Source organism: Oryzias melastigma, linkage group LG16 (assembly GCF_002922805.2).
Source record: "Oryzias melastigma strain HK-1 linkage group LG16, ASM292280v2, whole genome shotgun sequence".
Classification (NCBI taxonomy): domain Eukaryota; kingdom Metazoa; phylum Chordata; class Actinopteri; order Beloniformes; family Adrianichthyidae; genus Oryzias; species Oryzias melastigma.
This window is the reverse complement of record NC_050527.1, coordinates 10,965,638-10,985,449: the sequence shown is the minus strand read 5'-3', so window position 1 is coordinate 10,985,449 and position 19,812 is coordinate 10,965,638. Positions and strand designations below refer to the sequence as shown.

At 36.0% G+C, this 19,812-nt stretch overlaps 3 protein-coding genes across 3 annotated transcripts; 2 read left to right on the top strand and 1 right to left on the bottom strand.

Annotated features, from left to right (window-relative positions):
• Positions 1–8,381: 8,381 nt before the first annotated feature.
• Positions 8,382–12,728, top strand: LOC112144107 (serum paraoxonase/arylesterase 2). Its single transcript, XM_024268434.2, has 9 exons — positions 8,382–8,541; positions 8,628–8,698; positions 8,779–8,834; positions 9,134–9,296; positions 10,162–10,288; positions 10,378–10,578; positions 10,646–10,727; positions 12,004–12,132; positions 12,216–12,728. The coding sequence occupies exons 1-9, from the start codon at positions 8,465–8,467 to the stop codon at positions 12,375–12,377; spliced, it is 1,068 nt and encodes a 355-aa protein (XP_024124202.1). The 5' UTR covers positions 8,382–8,464; the 3' UTR covers positions 12,378–12,728.
• Positions 12,729–13,142: 414 nt separating this feature from the next.
• On the top strand, positions 13,143–15,780 carry LOC112144065 (serum paraoxonase/arylesterase 2). The gene is made up of 9 exons (XM_024268381.2): positions 13,143–13,363; positions 13,470–13,537; positions 13,727–13,782; positions 13,917–14,082; positions 14,308–14,431; positions 14,508–14,708; positions 14,795–14,876; positions 15,318–15,446; positions 15,524–15,780. Exons 1-9 carry the CDS (start codon positions 13,272–13,274, stop codon positions 15,680–15,682), a joined length of 1,077 nt encoding a protein of 358 aa, XP_024124149.1. The 5' UTR covers positions 13,143–13,271; the 3' UTR covers positions 15,683–15,780.
• Positions 15,781–15,798: 18 nt separating this feature from the next.
• LOC112144064 (potassium channel subfamily K member 5) lies at positions 15,799–19,812 on the bottom strand. Its single transcript, XM_024268380.2, has 5 exons — positions 19,569–19,812; positions 18,272–18,383; positions 17,047–17,213; positions 16,801–16,969; positions 15,799–16,731 (listed from the first exon to the last, which is right to left on the bottom strand). The coding sequence occupies exons 1-5, from the start codon at positions 19,752–19,754 to the stop codon at positions 16,052–16,054; spliced, it is 1,314 nt and encodes a 437-aa protein (XP_024124148.1). The 5' UTR covers positions 19,755–19,812; the 3' UTR covers positions 15,799–16,051.

The following is a 19,812-nucleotide window of genomic DNA, read 5'->3' as shown; positions in this document are numbered from 1 at the left end:
AGTCTTCTGAATTAGTTTCATGAAGATTTAGTAGCAAAGTTTACAGTTTAGTGACCCTTTCTTAAGTTTTTGTCACTAAAATAATATGCTGAAATAATTTTTGTTGAATGTTAGAATTATCTTAAATAAAGGAAAGGCTATTTTTTTTGCAAGTATTTTTTTACAAAACCATGATAGTTTTTTGATTTTCTGACAGCATCAATTTTGAGAAGATTCAAGAATTTCTTCAGATAAAAAAAATCTAATTATAAATATGAAAAGAGAAGCATAAAGACACTTTTCATGTTTACCATTTTGAAATAAACATGGAAGCACAACAGTGTATGAGACTGAAAATGCTCACAGCTGATAATTCCATCATGGGCGAGGCATTTATGCTAGCAATAAAATATAGGCTGGAATAATGCAATAAATGGTTATAACAGTTCATATCTGCTGCTAAAGTCCAGCTTCAGCTGTGGGCCATGCATCTCCAGGATGTTCATTCATGAGCAGAGTGGCACTTTTTCTTTCTCAACTAGCTGATAAAGTGAATGACTGAGCGTTTTTGCATCACCAGACACTCAAAAACAAAAGTGCAAGACTGAAATGAATGTTCAAATATTTTTTGCATGAATACATGTCCTTCAGATAAAAACAGTCTTCAGAGAAATGAGTCGAAAATTCTTAAAATTCAAAAATTGTTCTTTAAATGAAAAAAGAAATGCCAATGAGTTTAGAAAAACAGTCTAATCAAGAATTCTTGTCAAGTCACTAGGACATGTTTTCTTAAACTAAGATTCTTTTGCTATTTAATACGATTCTTGATAATATTATTTTCCTTGAGAGACAGAAAATAATTTTCTTAGAAATGTACCTTTTTTTTACTTTTTTACAATTCAGCTTTAGTGTTAAAAATGTTTAATTCTACAGCGTCTAGCTAACTTCTATGTCAATCTATACCAATTCAGCAGGACAGGTGTCTTGTCATTGTGAGATCCAGCTTTACTAGATAAAAGGATACACCGTCGTGTTCACTAGGAAGCTGTCCCAGGACTCGCAGGGTGTGTGGTCCAAGGTTTACTTTCATGAGGATTTAAGTTTCTGCAGAAGAAAGAACTCCATTGAAGCTCTGTCTTTGGTCACAATGAGTGATCAGTTGCTTTCCAAACAATGAAAAGCATGGAGATCAGGAGGAGGGAATGATCTAATTATGTAATGCTGAAAGGTTCAAATGATGCAGAGGATCAAAAACACCCTAACTAACTCTTTTTATTAAACAATGCTTATCAAATCAAATCCAAGCATTCCACATTTCTCAGGATTAAATTGGATCTTTTATGTTTTCATTCTGTTCTTTCTAAAATAATGATAAATTAAAGCAAATATTGTTCTGCTTTCAAAATTCTTTACTAAATATGGCATTAACGCTAAAGTACAACTTGCTGCTTGGTGAACAAAAAATCTCTGGAGGTTTAAAATTTCTAAAAAAAAAATTAAAAAATTGCTAATTTTAACTCGAAAGCATGAACAAAAGTCTTCAAAATTGTCAAATTTGCCCCATTGAGTTCTCTATGGTTAAACATTTAAATAAGGAAATAGAATGTCCTTCAGAATGATAACAGAGGGAATGATCCAAAGGATTTTAGAGCTCTTCTGGTAAAAAAAAAAAAAAAGAACTAGTAATAAAACAAAATATGATTATATACGGGTGCTACAGTCCGGTTTCACTACCTGACATCAGACCATCATATCAGTTTGACAACAGAGCAGATTTCAGAGAGAACTTGCTGGGCTGAGATGAATGAAGTCAGTCCAGAGGTTAAGGAGGGATCGGTGAGTGTCGTCACAGTTCTGTGTTTACAGAGGAACTTCTCAGAATTCTGTCGGCCTTGTGACACTTTATCCACAAAGTGTCCCTCCTACTCTCTGATTCAGTGTTGACTGAAGGATTGGACATCAGTGACCTCTTCTGTCCTGCTTTCTGACAATCTTCAGTTGCTACCATGGGGTTGCTAATGACACAATATTATTAGATAGTCATGGGTTTTTCCTCTCTAGATTGATTGGTTCAACTAAAACATTCAGACTTCCTCATTTGAAACACAGCTAACCCACATGAAATCACATATTTTGTGCATTAGTAAATAGTAGAAAAGTTCAGACTTGGTTCCAAAAACTGATAACGCTAGCATGCACTCTGAGTTTTAAAGACTAATGTTCTGTTTTATTGTACACTCCAAAACTCTAAACTATGTGGCTCATTAAACTATCAAATCTGACTCGGCAAACCTGATAAATTATATTGATAATCCTTATTAATGTCTTATTTTGTTTGTTGTCTCCCCAAAGATAAGACACTACAAATGCATTGATACTTTGTTTAGATGCAGAAAATTATTTTGCATTTATTTGGTGTTGGAAGATTTGTTGTTTTTTCTGATGTTCATGTGTGTTTTCTGAGTAGGACTGTTTGTTTTCTGATCTTTTCAGCACCACCTGAACGCAGCATTAATTAGGATTAACAACTGGCACTAAAATGAGAACAAAAGCCACTGTTCTGAAATAAAAACTCATAAATGTTCCATTTAGAAAGATTTATATAGAATTAAAATTTTGTCCAGATTCCATGTTATTTCTTTCTCTAATGAGGCAGATTACCAAAACACTTCAAATTTTAGAACCCTTTGTGGCCCACGGGTCAAAAGGTTTGCCTACATCTGCTCTAGAAATATGGTTGAGTGTCATAGGAGGTATCTGATAAAAATAAAATTACAAAAGTTTATACGCACATAGTTTCAAATAATTCCTTAATTGCACATATGAGCTCATTTTGCCAAATTAACAAAAAAGATCAACACAACAGAAACAAGACACTTGTCTCATGTATTTATTTAATACACATTTATTGATGTTTTTCCTCCAAAAAAATTGTTTTAATGTTTAAATCATGTTAGTATGTTTGGATGCTTAAATTACTATACATCCATTTGTGCTTTTATAGCTTTTTTATATTTCTGTAAATTACTTAAATTACTATTTTTACAGATAAATATATTTGCCTTTCCAAGAGTTTATTGTAAATTACTTGACTGAAGAAAATGATTGCTTTACTGTATCACTCTCTTTATGTGGAATGGAGGACAAAGTGTTCAAATGTCTGATAGTCTTGAATGCAGCATTACTTGCAGCATTACGCCTTAGCTCCAAATAAAAAAAGTTCAAAAGTGACAGATATTTTAGGGGGCTGCAAAATGATCCAGTGGTGAGATGAAAGTAAGGAAGGAAAATGAACAATTTTTGTGAGTTGTGGTTTTCGCTTTTAAAAATAGAATCATCGTCAGAGATCGATACTGTAAATGTTTGTTTTCATATAATCCCTTCTGCAGGTTACACTGCTGTCAGGAGGTTTTTAAACATAGGACACACCAATTACTAGCAAAAAAACATTTTTTATAATCCTTGACAACTTTCTCCTTAAAAATCTGTAATTTAAACAAAAAAAAATGTATTGAACTCTTACAACTGGACATTAGCTTGAATAAAGTATCACATTTCATTTTTACTCTTAATGATTCTAGCAGTAAAAACATCTTTACCATGTGAAATTACACACATCTTAAACAAACTGAATAATGACACACTTTCCAGGGTGTGACACGCAGAGGTCTACAGTTTTATTGTGCAACACCTTTTATTGTGAGGATCCAGGACAACAAAAGAAGGCAGCAGTCGACACCTTAAGCAAGCATTGACCATTTCTGTCATGTTTTACACCAAGGTATCATTTATCCCGAACAATGCACCTTCATTACTCTTCAAATGTGTTCATGTCAGTTTGTCTCAGAATCCCACAGTGTAAGTTTGGTTTGTCATCTTCTCTTTTGTATAACAGAATCAGGTGTCATTTATCTCCAACAAAATGGAATTAGGGACTTGCTGCATGGGTAACAATAAATTATTGTGTGTATGAGTAAATGTACTGATAAAAGATGGGGTTTTACCTCTAAAACAGTATTGAAATCAATTAATTCTTCCTGTAGAGTGAATAATAGTGTTGTTCTAGAAGCTGATAGATTCTATACCATGAATTTCTCAATGGTTTAGAGAAGCTTCTGCTTCAGTTTTCAGCCGTTGTTGTAGAATACAGTCCTGCAGAGATCAAAACTGTGTTTAAAGTACTGTAACTTTATTTTCTATTATATAATCATTCCCAGTGGTCTTTTAATTATGATTATGCAGTTTTTAGCTAAATTAAATAGCCTGTATTAATTTTAAGACTTCAGCGGGAGCCCATTAGTGTAATCCCCCATCAGCCTTTCGTTTACACTCTCTCCAGCTAGCTTACAGTCAGTCCCTCACAAGCCCAAGCTAACATTAGCGAAGTAAAACTGGAGCTATCCACAGTTTTCAGCCAGACCACAGGTCAGATGTGGATACAGATGTTAATAGATCTATTTGTAGTGGATGTTTCCGTATTGTAGTGGAGAAAGTAGACTTTGGCAGTTCGCTGCATCACAAACCCGAGCTTTTTCAATCTGAACTAAAACTAAAACTAATGAATTTTAAAGATTAAGTGGCATGGATTGCAAAAACCATTCCCTGCATAAATAAGTGTATCAACAAATATAAAAAGATAAGCTGCCTTTTAAGAAAATCAGAGCGCTTAAAACAGGTAAAAAGCTGTTTACCTGAACAGATGATTCTACAATCATTCAGTTCTGAAAGACTACAAAGTCTTACTTACAAATATACTTTTTTGTGCTGTTTTGTGAAACTATAGGCATTTTTTGCATCAATATATGTTTAAGATACTTTGATAAATTTTGCATTTGAGCTTGTTTTTACCATAAAAACACCTAAAAAACATATGCTGATATTTTAGTTTTGCTCCAGTTTTTACATTTGCGTCCTGAAATAAGCGAACGTATATTTTCTATACCAAATGCACTAAAAATGCTATAAATTGTCTTTATAATTCATTTATTCTCCTAAACTCCATTTAACTACCAATCAATCTTTTAGAAAATAATTAATAAACTGACTTTTGCTTGCAGACTGTTTAACTCTGATAATCCCAAACCCAAACCTGATTTATTTAATCATTTATAAAAGTATGAACTATCTGAACTAAATTTAATTGAAGCATTTATTTGTTTGGGTGAATATATTTTACAAAGCAAATTCAAGAGAGTAAAAGAAACTACAGATACGTTGTTGCACTTGGTCCTAAAAGAAGTTTGTACTAACAAATATAAACAATGGAAGCAAAAATATATATTTGATGATTTTGGAGGATGACCTTTAAAAAGAAACTATTTAGAGAACAATTCAATGGAAATTAAGCTCTCATTAAACACAATTGTAGTGAACATCTCTCTTTAAAAGGATAGAAGGATGCAGGACAGGTTGAGCAAAGAACAATACATTTGTTTGGTTTTTGTTAGAGAGGTCATTAAAATGACTTTTATTTCAATTTAAGGAGCCAATAATTAATCAGATTGCAGTTTAGCTACTTTATGCTATGTTAGTTTACTGAAATAAGAAAAAAAAAAACGCAGATACAGTTGGGAAAAAAGCTATTATAAGGGTAAAAAAGCTACCTCCAGAGATTGTCTATTGTTTTTTTTTTCCTGTCTGAAATCATGACTGATAGGATTTTTAAAACTGGTTATTTTGGTTTGACAGGTTTTTCTTTTTCTTTTTTTTTTTTTAGACCCATGATGGCGCCATCTGGAGGACAAATATTGACTTTTCAACAATTTATTCTGAAAAGCAGTGGCTGTTTTTAGTATAAATCTACATCACACATTTTACAGGTCTGCATCTCATACAAATGTGATCAGCAAATGGACCAAACACTAAAGAGTGTCGGGCAAAAAAGGTTGAATTGTATTTTTTTTTTTTTTATTATTTACTTTTATTTATTTATTTTTTTTATGAATGATCTCCCATTAGGGACTTGAAAGACAAATTTCCGGAATCACAACAGCACCTGCCCCAGGCTGGGTGTGTTGTTGGGGAAACTTTGCTCCAATATTTAGGAAGGGATGGTCCAAATAAGGGCTGAAAGAGTCTTGTGAAATTTGCACTGCGTATTGAAATTAAGACACAGCTAAATATGAAATTAGTCTTCAAGCATGCAACTCAGAGATGCAGCTACAGTTCACAAAACCATACATGTACTAAATGTGTTAGAAGACTGTAAGTAAAAAATAAGATTTCATTCTTTATTTTTTTTTTCTGCTAGGCTATTAAGAAAAGGTCAAAGGCCCAAAGAGGCAGTGTGAATTTATTGATTTATTTTTTATCTCAAAAGACGTTATGTGGTTACCACCTTAATTTAGGAACAGTCCAATTTCTTAGACTATACAACAAACATTAGCGAGCTCTGTATGGAGCAGCTCATCTCTCTGACCCTAAACAGTCACAAACTCTGTGGTTCTTGTGTCCAAAAAAAATATGAAAAATAAATTCCTCTTAATAGACTATGTCTAATTATTTCTCCAAGCAATTGCAAAGTTGCTGAGTGGAATCCATCAAGCCTATATCACGAATAAGCAGTTTTTAAAAGTTGATGGATGAATGAAATGAAATCTGACGGTTTAGCAGAGATCAGTGGATCTTATTATGTTTGCTTATACTGACCTTCTAATGATTCTGTATCAGATTTCAATTGAGGTGTTTAGAGGAAAACAAGGCCCTCTTTCTCTGTTTGCTCTGTTTTCTTTAGAGGTTGCAACATCCCATTAAAACTAAAATCATAGGTCATATTTAAAATGTAAAGAGCTACATTAAAATGCCAAAGTAAACGACAGTACATTATGGGTTTGTAGTTACTCCTCATTTTTTCCCTTTCTTTACAGAGCCAGTGATTGTTCTCTTATGTTCCAATTATACAGTATAATACCATCACCATAGGCACCTATTTATATATCTACACCATGACTGAGGAGTATAAGGGACAACAAAAGGTCTAATTTGTCATTTTTACAGCCATGAACACAGATTAAATACTATTGCAAGATTGCAGATTAGATGATTGGAGATTGTAAATACAACCAGCACTGCCTTAAAGAAAAAAAAATCTATTATTTTTACATAGGAAGATTTAAAATTCAAAATCAATTTGGTTGATGATTTATTTTTGATGTAAACATTTCTAATTGTATTCATAAAAGCTCGACCTGTGTTAAATTTATAGCAAGAAGCTAAAAACATTTTTTTAAGTAAAAGTTGAACAGGTAAATCAAATTTTAAATTTATTGTATATTTAAAGACCCCGGGGCTGCACGGTGGCGCAGTGGTTAGCGCTCTTGCCTCACAGCAAGTAGGCCCCGGTTCGAATCCCGTCTGTGTGGAGTTTGCATGTTCTCCCCGTGCATGCGTGGGTTTTCACCGGGGACTCTGGCTTCCTCCCACCGTCCAAAAACATGCTTCATAGGTTAATTGGTGACTCTAAATTGTCCCTAGGTGTGAATGTGTGAGTGGATGTGTGTGTGATTGAGGCCCTGCGACAGACTGGAGACCTGTCCAGGGTGTACCCCGCCTTCGCCCATCAGTAGCCGGGATAGGCTCCGGCACCCCCGCGACCCCGACAGGGACACAGCGGTCAAGAAAATGGATGGATGGATGGATGGATTTAAAGACCCACCCCTGTTATTTTTTTGTACTGTTGTTAAAGTGTTCACAGTGTTCTTTTTGTTATAATTATATTGTGTTTTTGCCAAAAAAAAAAAACCTCTCGCTTTCAAGGACATATAGTTTCTGCGGAAATGTAGGAGTTCATTAGAAGTTGACCTCTGAGTTGTGGGCAGGACTTTTGACCGAGTAAGCCTGCTCTTATTTCCCATCATCCCTTTGTCTGTCTCCTGCTAGCTTCCAGCTGCTCACAATCCCAATCTAACTTATGCAAAAAAGATGGCGAGCAATATTGGAGCTCTCCAGCTGTTTGAGCCAGATACCAACTCAGACGAGCAAAACAAAGACATAGATATGTCTGTTAGAAAGTGAATGCATCAGAATGAAGTGAAGCATAGACCCTGTGGGCTGCTGACTGTTGAACCTACGCCACAGGAACAGATGTTTTTAATAACTTTTTTTCCGTTCCTGATTCAACAATTTAAATAAAGAAATACTCAGAAATACCCCAATAAGCTTAGTTTTCTTTAGATGTCCTCTGTTGTGCGAAAATGCTACAAGAACATGTTAAAAATATTTTTTTCACTAGAGTATGTCCATAAATAAAATCGTAAATAGTGTTTTAACCAGAAAGATTTAGTATTTTTGATAAAGACACCCAAAAGAAAGTGCAGCGTCCCCTGAATGCGACAGAGTAATGAGTTGTCCAACTGTCTTGAAGGCAGCACGAGTCTCGCGCGCGCGCCCTGCATAGACTGCAGGCAGGCTTTGGGGGGCGGGGTTCATTCTTAGCTCTGCAGTCATTAAATGGTTGAGTTGAAAACTCCACTTTTGTGTTTTGAAAATGGGAAAGTGGACCGTTCTCTCGGTTGTAGTGTTGTTAGTGGCGTTGCTGCTCGGTGAGAGGTTCACCGCCGTCCGGTAATCTTGACAGAAACTGCACTTATGAAGGATTTTTGTCGGAGTAAAAGCTTGTTGATCTGAAGAAAGTTTGGTTGAATCTGCAGGAGGAGATTCCTCGTCGATAGGGTGGTGGCCAACAATCATCTGCAGAACTGTGTTGAGCTCAAACACCTGGGTGAGTGTTATTTGCCCACAACGCGTATGATGTAGTTTGATTTTAGTTAAAGCATTTTTATTTTTATTTTTTTTCCCTAGATCATGGGGCTGAGGATATAACCATCGTTGGAGACGGCCTTGCCTTTATCAGCTCTGTCAGTGTTTGAGTTGAAACCCATCCAAATGTACTTTCCTACAGGTTAAACCCATTTGAAGTTAGAAAAACAAACTAAAAAAACTGTATTTTAGTGGTGAAACTTCCCAAGTTAAAAAAAACAAACTGTTATTTGTGAGTTACTTTTCCTTTAAAATAGTAATAAGAAAATATGCAAGGAATTTGATCATTTATATTAAATCTACTGACTTTTATGAAGGGAAAAAAAACTAAATTTTCCTTGGTTTGAAGTAATATACCATCCAATGAGATTTAACCACATATTTTGACCTTTTGAAGGGTCTGAAGTACCCTGGATTACCAACCTCTGACATTCCTGGGAAAATCTTCATCCTTGATCTGCACGATCCCCGCCTGAAGCCTGTGGAGCTTCGTTTGCCTCGGAGCTTTGATGTGGAATCCTTCAACCCTCACGGCATTAGTGTCTACATCGACCCGAGTGGTAAAAACTGGTGTATTTGAACAAAACACTAACAAATATTAACAATTCTCCAATACTAGTAACTGTCAGGAGTTTTACTTTGGTTAGATTTTAAACTATTCCCAAACGAATCTTTTAATAGGGCATTGTGGCCCGCTAAAATGATGTTTTAATCCATAGGCTTGTGAGCTCACATGGGTGTGTAAACAAATCTGAAAGAGAGTGATTTAGTTATCACTCAGGGTTTCACAACCCCCTTTATCTTAGACCACAAAGGAATAAAGCAATTTGCTATTTGTTTTGTTGTTTTTCTACATGCTTTAGTTTGAATTTCTCTGTCATGCTACATACACACCAGGCCTGTGTGGCGACTTCAAGAATTTGCTGAATGTGGCTTTTAGCATGTGGCGTTCACACAAGTCTGTCACTGACCGATACTAGCACATTTACTCAAGTTGGAAAAGTTTCGTGCAAAAACGTTGATATCTTGGCTTTTTCTTTCACAGTTCTATTCCGATATATGAAAGACTTTACATCATATCATTGCGGCCGCAATTAATGTCTCCTCCCTGATTAACTGTAAAACAGGTAGCCCTTCTGAGAAAGACACTACCCATACAATTCTACCAAATCTGAGTCCCTGATTGGTCAAAGTTCAACTAGTTTAACTTGATGTACTCAATGGACATGCATTTTGTCTGTAGATTGATTTAAAAACTTGTGTTGCAATGCATTAACGTGAGAGTTTTGAATATGTGTGTCATCATTGAAAGTAGTTGCTTGATTGTTTCTGAGCCTGGTGTGATTGTAGCTTTAGAGCCACATAATATCTGCTCTGTCAATGTTTATTTTCTTAAACATTTTCTTGGTGTCTTGCTGCTGTCAGATGATTCGGTGTACCTACTTGTTGTCAATCATCCTCAACATAAAAGCCAAATTGAGGTGTTCAAATATGACGAAGAGGATCGCTCCCTTTTGCACATCAAAACCATCCAACATGAGCTGCTTCACAGGTGACTAAATATTTAAATATGTCATTTCTGAGTTCAGGAAGTCCAAATTTGATAAGTTCCTGATTTTTTTTTGTTTGTTTTGTTTTCAGTGTGAATGATATTTTTGCTGTGGGACCAGAAAGCTTCTTTGCCACCAATGATCACTACTTCTCCAATGAGCTCCTCAAATATCTGGAGTTTCTCCTGCTCCAGCCATGGACCAATGTGGTGTTCTACAGTCCAAAGGAGGTGAAAGTGGTGTCTGAGGGTTATTACTTTGCAAATGGAATCAACATGTCTCCAGACAAACAGTAAGGGAATAAGCAAAATTATGATCCTTGGCGTCCACATTTCTCTAATGTCCTTCATCGTGTGCAGACACATGTATGTGGCCGATATCTTTGACCACAATATCCATGTTTTGGAGCGCAAAGAAGACAACATGCTGACCCGTGTGAAGGTAATTTTCAGGTTAAATTTCACTTTTGGGTTTTAAAATCTCATTTATTTGTTATTTTGTTTAAAGTTTTTGCTTGATTTGAATTAATATTCAAAATACATGCAATAAAACTATTACCCAGTTTTCTTTAAGGTAGTTACTGCACTGCTACTGGTGAAACATCATATTACATCGACAATACGTGATTATAAAGGCAGATTTGTGAAAATTGCAGATGACATGAAAGTTAAATATAGCGTTATATATTTATTTACCTTTTTGAGGTGAATGTTTGGGTTTTCTTTAATGCTTTAGCACTGTAGCTTTAACTCCTGTGGTGACATTTTTTGAACTCCTTAACTATTCACGGAATTAACATAATTCCAACAAACAAATTCTAAAGCTAAGATCAAATTAAATCTGTTTACTATTCTAAAACAGAGAAAGTTTTCTCTGTTTTAGAAAGTTTTCTCTGTTTTAGAATCCATTAAACAGTCGAAGAGTTATCATAATTCAAAGAGCGTGTTATGTTGTTGGTGACAACATCTCCGGAAGTAAAGGGTCAAATTAGTTAGTTTGGTTAAAGCACATTTAAGCAATTTGTTTTTGACACTTGAGTATTTAGACCAATCACGGATTCCATCCATTGTGAAAAGGAGAAGCAGGCTTGAACTGCATCCCTTCTAATAACAAATATGAAGCTATCATCAGCATATGTTTTCATTTCTAAAATTTAGCACACACAAAAAAAAAATTATAGCTGAAAAGCCGGATTCCTACTACTGACCCTTGTTGGTCCCCATTGTACATAAAATAAACAGAAAAAGGTTATATCAAATTACAACCACAACTTGTTTTCTTATGTAATTTGTTCAAAATAAATTATTCTAAGTTACAGTAAAAGTTTTCTCTTAAATTTGATATTGTTGTAAACATCCAAATCAAAGAAAATGTTGTTTAGTGTTGAATGATTGTTAGTAAGCCTCCAAGGTAGTTTAAATATTTTTTAGTATATTAAGAGTTGCTTTAATTTTTTTTTTCTCTTTGCATAGTGATGATTTGTTTGTTTAATGAATGTATTCTTGCTACATTACCAACAAAAATAACAGCTGAATTCTCTGTTTTTGCAAATACTGGAAATTTTGGCTTAAATTGAAACAACCCCAAATGAATATATGTAGTACAATGTCAGCAGAACTGATCAGTCTCTTCAGTTAACATCACAAACACGATATGTACTACTATGTCATGTTTGAACAATCTTTGTGGAGAGCTCATGTCTATGCATCCCCACCAGACTGTCGATGTGGCTTCACTGTGTGACAACATCGAGGTTGATCCTGAGTCTGGCGACCTCTGGCTTGGCTGTCACATCGACGCAAAGAAAGTTTTTATCTTTGACCCAAAAGACCCGCCTGGATCAGAGGTTGGTCTGCGTTCTTCATTTTGGAAGGCGTGTGAGATGCTTTGCAGTTTCAGATAATAGTTTATTTGTTTAAATGTCTACAGGTTATCCGCATCCAGAACATCCATTCTGATCAGCCAGTGGTGACTCAGGTGTATGCAGATGATGGTCATGTCCTCATGGGCTCCTCTGTGGCGACCGTCTATGGGGACAAGCTGCTCATTGGAACTGTTTTTCATAAGGCTTTGTGCTGTGATTTCAAGTAAACAATCATTTCCTTTGTGGATGCATTGCACTAAAAGGAAAAGAATTCTCTATTTCTTATCTTTCTAATGCAAAGTATGACCATGAAAGGAAGGGGTGAACATTAAGAACACCAGGTTTGATTAGAAAAATGAACATAAGGAGAGTCTGATCATGGAATCAAATGTTTGGTGCTGGTGTGCTTTTAATAGGAAAAAAGAAACTTGAACTAAAATTGTTTTTTTTCCACTGCTCTGGGATTTTTATTTTTATTTTTTACTCTGGATGTTTACATGTTTTCTTAGCTGTGATCTTTTAGCTGTGGTATTCTTTTTGTGTTTTTGACAAGAAATAAAATGTACAACTGGACAAAACTGTTGGTACCTTTCCTTTATTAAAAAAACTATATTGACTATTGAAATAACTGAAAACTGACTGAAGTCAAAGTTAATTAAAGCAATAAAAATTAAATTGGGCTTAAATGAATATCAGACTGTGGTTTTAAAATCATGTTTAACAGAATACTAAAATAAGAAAAGAAAACAAGTCTGGACAAGTAATAGTTGTCAGATACTGTTTTGTAGCTTTTTTTTAAAGGAATTTCCTGTAATAAAAAATAAAACTGTTACTCTAAAAAGGTAATTTTGCCCCATAGCTTGTGGCAAACTACTATAGTAATTTAAAGCTTGAAGGATGCCTTCTCAAAACATGTTTCAGCATCTTTCATAAAGATATCCCAAGTTTGCTAGAAGCCTTTTTTTGCCATAATGAAAAAATATTTTTACAATTTTTAATACATAAAAAAACGTCCCTAGATATATTCAGTCTAAGATATGTTTCATATCAATACTTCATAGAATTGGTGGCTTTGACATCTCAGCGCCCCCTCTGGTGGAGTCGTGTAAACGCACCCTGACATGTCAAACATGGCCGCAGTGAGGAAAGCGTTGATCGCTGCCGCTGTTGCTGCGTTTGCAGCGCTGTTGGGACGCGCATTCCTGCAAATAAAGTAAGTCATTAAATATTTAAGAGGTCCCTGCATTTTCTGGCTAACAACAACAGAGTTTGATCCACTTTCACGTTGTTGTTTGTGTTTTTTGCACGTATTTCCGCAGGGAGATAAGTCTCTCATCCAGGGAAATTCCAGTGAAACGCCTCAACTGTCAACACCTCAAAAACATCGGTATTCCTGTTGTATTCATGTTTTCGGATCTTTTCGTTTTATTTCATAGTATTTGAAAAATAAGTGTGGATCAGTTGTGCAAACTGATAAGTGAAAAGTTTGAAGTCCACTTCATAGTAGGTCAAGTGTCAATAAAAGAAAGGAAGTCTTTGTAATTTATTGATTATTATTTTTATTATTTTGGATCAGATTATGGAGCAGAGGATATCACTATACTCAAAGACGGACTGGCCTTCTTAAGTACAGTATGTGAACCTTTAATCAATATTAAATAGAAAATCAATGCATGAATAAATGATTGTTCTGTGCATTTGATGAGTTTATGAAATGCTTTTAAATGAGACTTTTAACGATAAGATTTTTTTTTTAATGTACTCAGGGCCTAAAATATCCTGGATTGCCGTCCTTCTCTGATGAACCAGGAAAGATGTATGTTTTGGATCTGCTGCAGCCAAAAATGAGCCCTGTGGAACTCCAGATCAAAGGCCAGCTGGACCTTAAGTCCTTCAACCCTCATGGCATAAGTGTGTATGAAGATGAAACAGGTGAGGGGCTGTGTGTGTCGGCTAGCATTAAAAAAAATAATAGGGATTTTTATTTCATTTGTTTTAAATAAGATGACATTTTTAATGGTTTTGTTCTTTTAAACAAGAAAAAAAAACATCCTGGAAAAAAGTCAGTGTTCTTGAAATAAGGTGAAGACTAAAATGTTGTCATGCAAAAGCCCTGTCTGGTACATTAAATATAGTAAAGTATTTGCTTCTTTGCAGATGACTCCATCTATGTGTTTGTTGTTAATCACCCCGAACACAAAAGCCAAGTGGAGATCTTTCGCTTTGAGGAGGAAGATACACTTGTGCACCTAAAAACCATTACTCACTCTTTACTGCACAGGTATGTGTTGGATATCTCATAAAACTGCTGCATCGTATTAATTACATTGAACTGGTGCCGTTTTCCTCTTCATCAGTGTGAACGACATAGTTGCAGTTGGAGTCGAGCACTTCTACGCCACCAACGATCGCTACTTTCAGCACGAAGCTCTTCAGTTGCTGACCTTCATCTTCGACTTGTACTGGTGCGAGGTGGTGTACTACAGTCCGCAGGAAGTGAGGGTGGTGGCAGGCGGCTTCAAATCTGCAAATGGAATTAACATATCCCCCGACAGACAGTAATAGACTTTTAAAGAGAAAAATATATTTATTACAGATTTGTCAAAGAAAATAAGCCTTTTTTTGTTCTCTTTTTTTCTTACAGGTTTATTTATGTTTCGGATATCATGGACCACGAGATAGACATTTTCAAGAGAAACGAGGAGGAACAGTTAGCATACGTCAAGGTGATACTGCTTTGTCTTATACTTCATCAAATAAACAGAAATGTAAAAAAATACTTCAGTAACTGCTAGTATCAAACTCACATTAACAAAGAGAATTGTGACTTTTGACTCTTAGGACACTGGTTAGCAGCATTGTTTAAAAAAAATGTTGCAAAACGCACATGCAAATCTATTCTAAAAGCATTCCCAGTGGTTTTAATTATGATTATGTTGTTTTAGCTAGAATCAAACCTGTCGTTTTCTAGTACTAAGTTTCTGCCTCTGAGTTGTTGGTGTGAAGGAACCACTTCCCCTCTTGTTGCAGAGTAGGGAGATTGTCACAAATAAGCTCTTTTTCAAACACCATTTTTTTCATCTGCTCCTGATTCACAGCGATGTGAATAAAAAGTACTTGAGACAGTTATTATTTACCAAGCCCCACTAACGCGTGTATCTTAACAGTCTGTGGCTGTTGGATCCCTTTGTGACAACATCGAGGTGGACCACAGGACGGGTGACATATGGCTGGGTTGTCATCCCAATGGTTTGAAACTTTTAAAGTTTGATCCTGAAGATCCACCTGGCTCAGAGGTTACTTTTTTTTCTCTATTTAAAAAAAATAAAATAATTTCTCTGAGGTGTTCTTAACATTTTAACTGTTTCTACAGGTCATACGGATAAAGAACATTCACTCAGAGCGTCCAATCTTGTCCCTGGAGTATGGAGATGACGGCCGTCAGCTCATGGCCTCCACTGTAGCAGCTCCTTATGAAGGAAAGCTACTTTTAGGCTCAGTTTTCCACAAAGCCTTACATTGTGTTTTATAATGATTTTTGTTTGTATGAACTTCTAATGAAAACTAAAGGAAGCATTATTGAGATGTTAGATCTGCATAATGAATCAATAAAAAATGTGTTTGTTTCAATTTCTTAAGTATTTCAGTCCAAAAAATATATAAAACTTTCAAACAAAAATTCATGCAATTCAAAGCTGGGCTGAAACATCATCTCCTCGTTACAGTCATAGTCTGTCATAAACGATTGAATCTAAAGTAGAAGAATCTCTGAGAACACAGTCCATCGTTCAGTTTTAGGAATTCTAGAAAATGTTCTACCCTTTTTTGCTGAAATATTTTCATCTTCTTCAAAGGTCAGACAGGAGCTCTGCTCCTGTCTTGGTGACAGAATACACACATTTTACCCTTTATCATCACAGTTCAATGGAAATTCTTCCTCAGCCACCTTGCATATTGTAAATCTAGTGGCCCCACCTTCCGGATGCTGAACATTCTCCTCCTCTTTCTCACCATCTATGACTGATGCAGAAAACTCTAGAACATCGCTTTCAGGTCCAAAGACGCCGTCACCTTTCATCATCTCGACATCAGAGGAGTCAAGCTCTTGAATGTTGTCCTGCTCCAGAAGCGCCTCTTCCTGCTCAATTTCCTCTATCTTGGCATTGAGAAACGCCTCACTGATGCTGATCATGCGTTTGCGGCGCGGCGAGTGTTCCAGGGTCTGAATGGCCAGGATGTCACTGCAGCTTTTTGAGCGGTTGATGTTCTCGGGCGGCTTTTTAATCCTCGCCGTAATTCCAATCTGTTTGATGACGGTGCTGTAGTCTTCGTCCTTCTCCGACAGGAAGTTAAAAATGTCGATCACAGACGGCTTTATGTCTAGGTTTTGTTTTTCCACCATGGGCTCGGGTTCAATCAGGTGTCGGCGCCTGTGTCGTCTTTTCTTTAGCAGTTTCTGGGCTTCCACCACCATGTGGACGTTCCAGCTGAAGAACAGGGATAGCCAGGCCAGCCCCATGTAAATCCATATTTCAGCACACACTCTGTACAGCCGGGGGTACTGGATATCCGGATTCACACCTAAAAGGATGGTCAGTGTTCAGACGTCGACAGCGGTCCTAATCCAACAATGACCTAAGCTTTTCTTACCTGCAACATAATCACCAAAGCCAACTGTTGTGAGTGTGATGAAGGAGAAGTAAATCCCTTCCAAGTAAGTCCATCCTTCCACGGACATGAAGACGAAGGGAGGGATCACTAAGTGCACCAGCAGCCCCCACAAGAGGAATAACGCTGTGCAGGTAAACTGGACCTTTTTCTACATTAAAAAAATACATCTTTAAGAAAAAAATACCAACTTTTTTTGGTAGTTTCCACAAAGCTAGTAAGACTTACCACTGATATGCCTTTACGAATCATAACCTGAGATAGACGTTTGGCTCGGTCTCCAAAGAAGGAACCCAGTTCACTGAGCCACACCAGACAGAGGGGGATCCCGCACAGACCGTACAGGATGCAGAACACACGGCCGCCCTTTGTCTTCGGAGCAACATTTCCATAACCTGTACATTACAAAAAGGAAAAAGTAAGAATTGAAGGAAAATATCATAGAAATATCATATCATATCAAGAAATCAAGCAGGAACATTGCTCTCACCCTTAGCAAAAACTAAAGTGCATGAAATCTTTACTAAAAGTGAAGCAGTATACTTGAAGTTTATTTTTAAATACTGTCTAAATATTATAAAATGTTCCAATTTAGTCTGAAGAAGTATTCAGTTAGAATACTTCTAACACTACTTGTACGTGGTCTGTAGCAGAGGTCTGCAACTTACATGCACAGCTCCTTTATCCCTCAATTGTGGCTCTTTGGCTTTGAAGAAAAATGCAAATCATTTGAGAAGAAAACATTTTTTTGGTCATTTGTTTTGTTTATTTTTTTTTTCCATTTATCTTTGTTATCATGTCAGATACTTGAGCAAAATGATGGTTAAATGTTTAATCTACTTTCAGAGGGATTTATTTTAAAAATAAACTTCAATCACAAATACATATTTTTTTTTATTTGGATTTTATACCATGTTTATATTCAATAGTAAAAGGAAAAAAAGTATGAAGGAAAAAGAGAAGTCCATGTTTGACTTTCTGACATTTTTAATTGAAGTAAATCTGCTGCAGCAGAAAGATTTTATTTGACCGAGGGCATATTTTATTTTGAAAGGAACTTATATATGTGAAAATAAAAGAAGTTGAAATCGTTAAATATACAAAAAAATAACACTGTCAAAATTTAAGTATTATAAATATTTAAAATCGAAAAAAAGTGCATTTTTTCTAAAGACTGAAGTGGAACTTTGTAGCTCTTTGATTAGGAAGAAACAGGACTAAAATAATATTTTAGAGTTAAAAGTGTCAGACTCCTGGTCTGTAGAATACTTGATATACCCAAGTATACTAACAATAAAAATTCATTTGCTATATGGTAGTTAGGGAGTAAATGCAGATGCACTTCAATCACAAATGCTTGAAATATTCCTGCAAGTAAATAACATAAAACTGTATTTATGATAGATTTAGTCAGTTATCTGAAAGTGTTGTGGTAAAAAAAAAGCTATGGCACCTATAGTGGTGACGATGGTGGCAGCAAAAATGACAGAGTTGACCCAGTCCCATGTGTTACGGTGATTGTCCCCGGTGATGGCCACACCTTGGCCTGCAGCCTCTGACGCAACCTAGCAGACACAAACAGGAAATCACGGTGAAGCTTCCACCACCAATCACAAACCAGAAGTTATATGATAACTAGGGGGGTAATGATTTGTTTCAACAACAATTCTTATCATAATTTATGGTTGCCGATTATCAAACCGAGGACATTTTTAGTCAAGAATTCAACTAGTGTGACTCAGCAATACCTGGTACGGTGCAGCTGAAGTTTTCCAGATTATTTGTATTTCTTGCAATATTGTCAACATTAAATGTGTTCAAACAAACAAGTAAGCAAGAATGAATGACAAATCATTCACATTTTTAATTTAATAAACTTCAGCCCACTGTTGTTTTTCCACATAAAAAATAATACAAAGAGAACATTGTTAGAACATTCTACACTGTATGGTAACATGCCTTTGCAAAATTCCACACATTGGACTGTCATGATGACTTGATCATTTTATGCTGCCGTCAGATGTGTGTTGTCTGCTGTGATGTTTTAGTAAAATAAACCTGATCCAAATGTTTATTCCAAAACAGTTATGTAATTTCGATACAATCTTTTGATGGTACAGGGCGATTTGATTTGATTTTGCCTCAGACAGATCAATTTTGTCGCAGGAATAGAAATCGATTCATCAATTAATTGATTAATTGTCAAACCACTGATGATAGACTATCCAGGATTCTTCAAAAGAAAGAAAAAAGTGTTTTCGTTTTTTAATTTATATGGGTCTTATTTTTTAAATTGTAGACGTTTCACATCTTTTTTCAGAAAGCTTTCCCAGTAGTTTTGAATTCTAAGGTAGTCTTTTCATTCACCTGGCTATTCTCAGGTAAAACCCCCGAGAGTAAATAAACACGCCCCGTTTCAACATTCACTTTCGTGCGTGTCCGTGCATGCGCCGCATGCCTATGGATAAATGACTTTACTGAGTTATTTTACGCTGTAAAGTAACAACTCTTCGGAATTCAAAGCTAGCGTTTCTTTACCATTCTCTTTTCCCTGAACACCTAAACAAAGTTTTAGCGCGACAGCTCCCGCCTCGATCCTCCCGGGTTTAGACTCCAGATTAAACCAGAAGTCTGATCGTTTTCACAGATTTATGGACGTTTTAGTTGATCCGAACACAAACTTTCATTTACTACCCCATAAATTCAAAGTAGCCAGGTTTAAACCCTCCCCACAAAGATAAGTCCCATACCTCCAGGATCTCATCGAGATCCTCCAGGGTCAGACACTGGTAGTTCTTCAGAATGTTTTCCTTCTGCTGGATATATCTGTCCCTGACGGACATCCAGTTGGGCTCCTCGAGGATTTGGAAAACGGCCGCACCGATGGATAAATAGAAGATGATACAGGAGGTTAAAAGAGGACCTTTATCGGCCATGCTGAGGTCATAATTTTACCCGCTGAAGGACGCGCGGATCATTCCTAACAACAGGGCT

Coding starts and splice junctions, on each gene's coding strand:
- LOC112144065 (XM_024268381.2), top strand. CDS start 13,272: ATGTCAAACATGGCCGCAGTGAGGAAAGCGTTGATCGCTGCCGCTGTT. Junction 14,083..14,307: donor TGTGTATGAAGATGAAACAG/GTGAGGGGCTGT, acceptor GCTTCTTTGCAG/ATGACTCCATCTATGTGTTT. Junction 14,432..14,507: donor ACTCACTCTTTACTGCACAG/GTATGTGTTGGA, acceptor CCTCTTCATCAG/TGTGAACGACATAGTTGCAG.
- LOC112144107 (XM_024268434.2), top strand. CDS start 8,465: ATGGGAAAGTGGACCGTTCTCTCGGTTGTAGTGTTGTTAGTGGCGTTG. Junction 8,699..8,778: donor TGTTGAGCTCAAACACCTGG/GTGAGTGTTATT, acceptor TTTTTTCCCTAG/ATCATGGGGCTGAGGATATA. Junction 9,297..10,161: donor TGTCTACATCGACCCGAGTG/GTAAAAACTGGT, acceptor TGCTGCTGTCAG/ATGATTCGGTGTACCTACTT.
- LOC112144064 (XM_024268380.2), bottom strand. CDS start 19,754: ATGGCCGATAAAGGTCCTCTTTTAACCTCCTGTATCATCTTCTATTTA. Junction 18,384..19,568: donor ATCTCGATGAGATCCTGGAG/GTATGGGACTTA, acceptor TGTGTCTGCTAG/GTTGCGTCAGAGGCTGCAGG. Junction 16,732..16,800: donor CTTTGGTGATTATGTTGCAG/GTAAGAAAAGCT, acceptor CCATCCTTTTAG/GTGTGAATCCGGATATCCAG.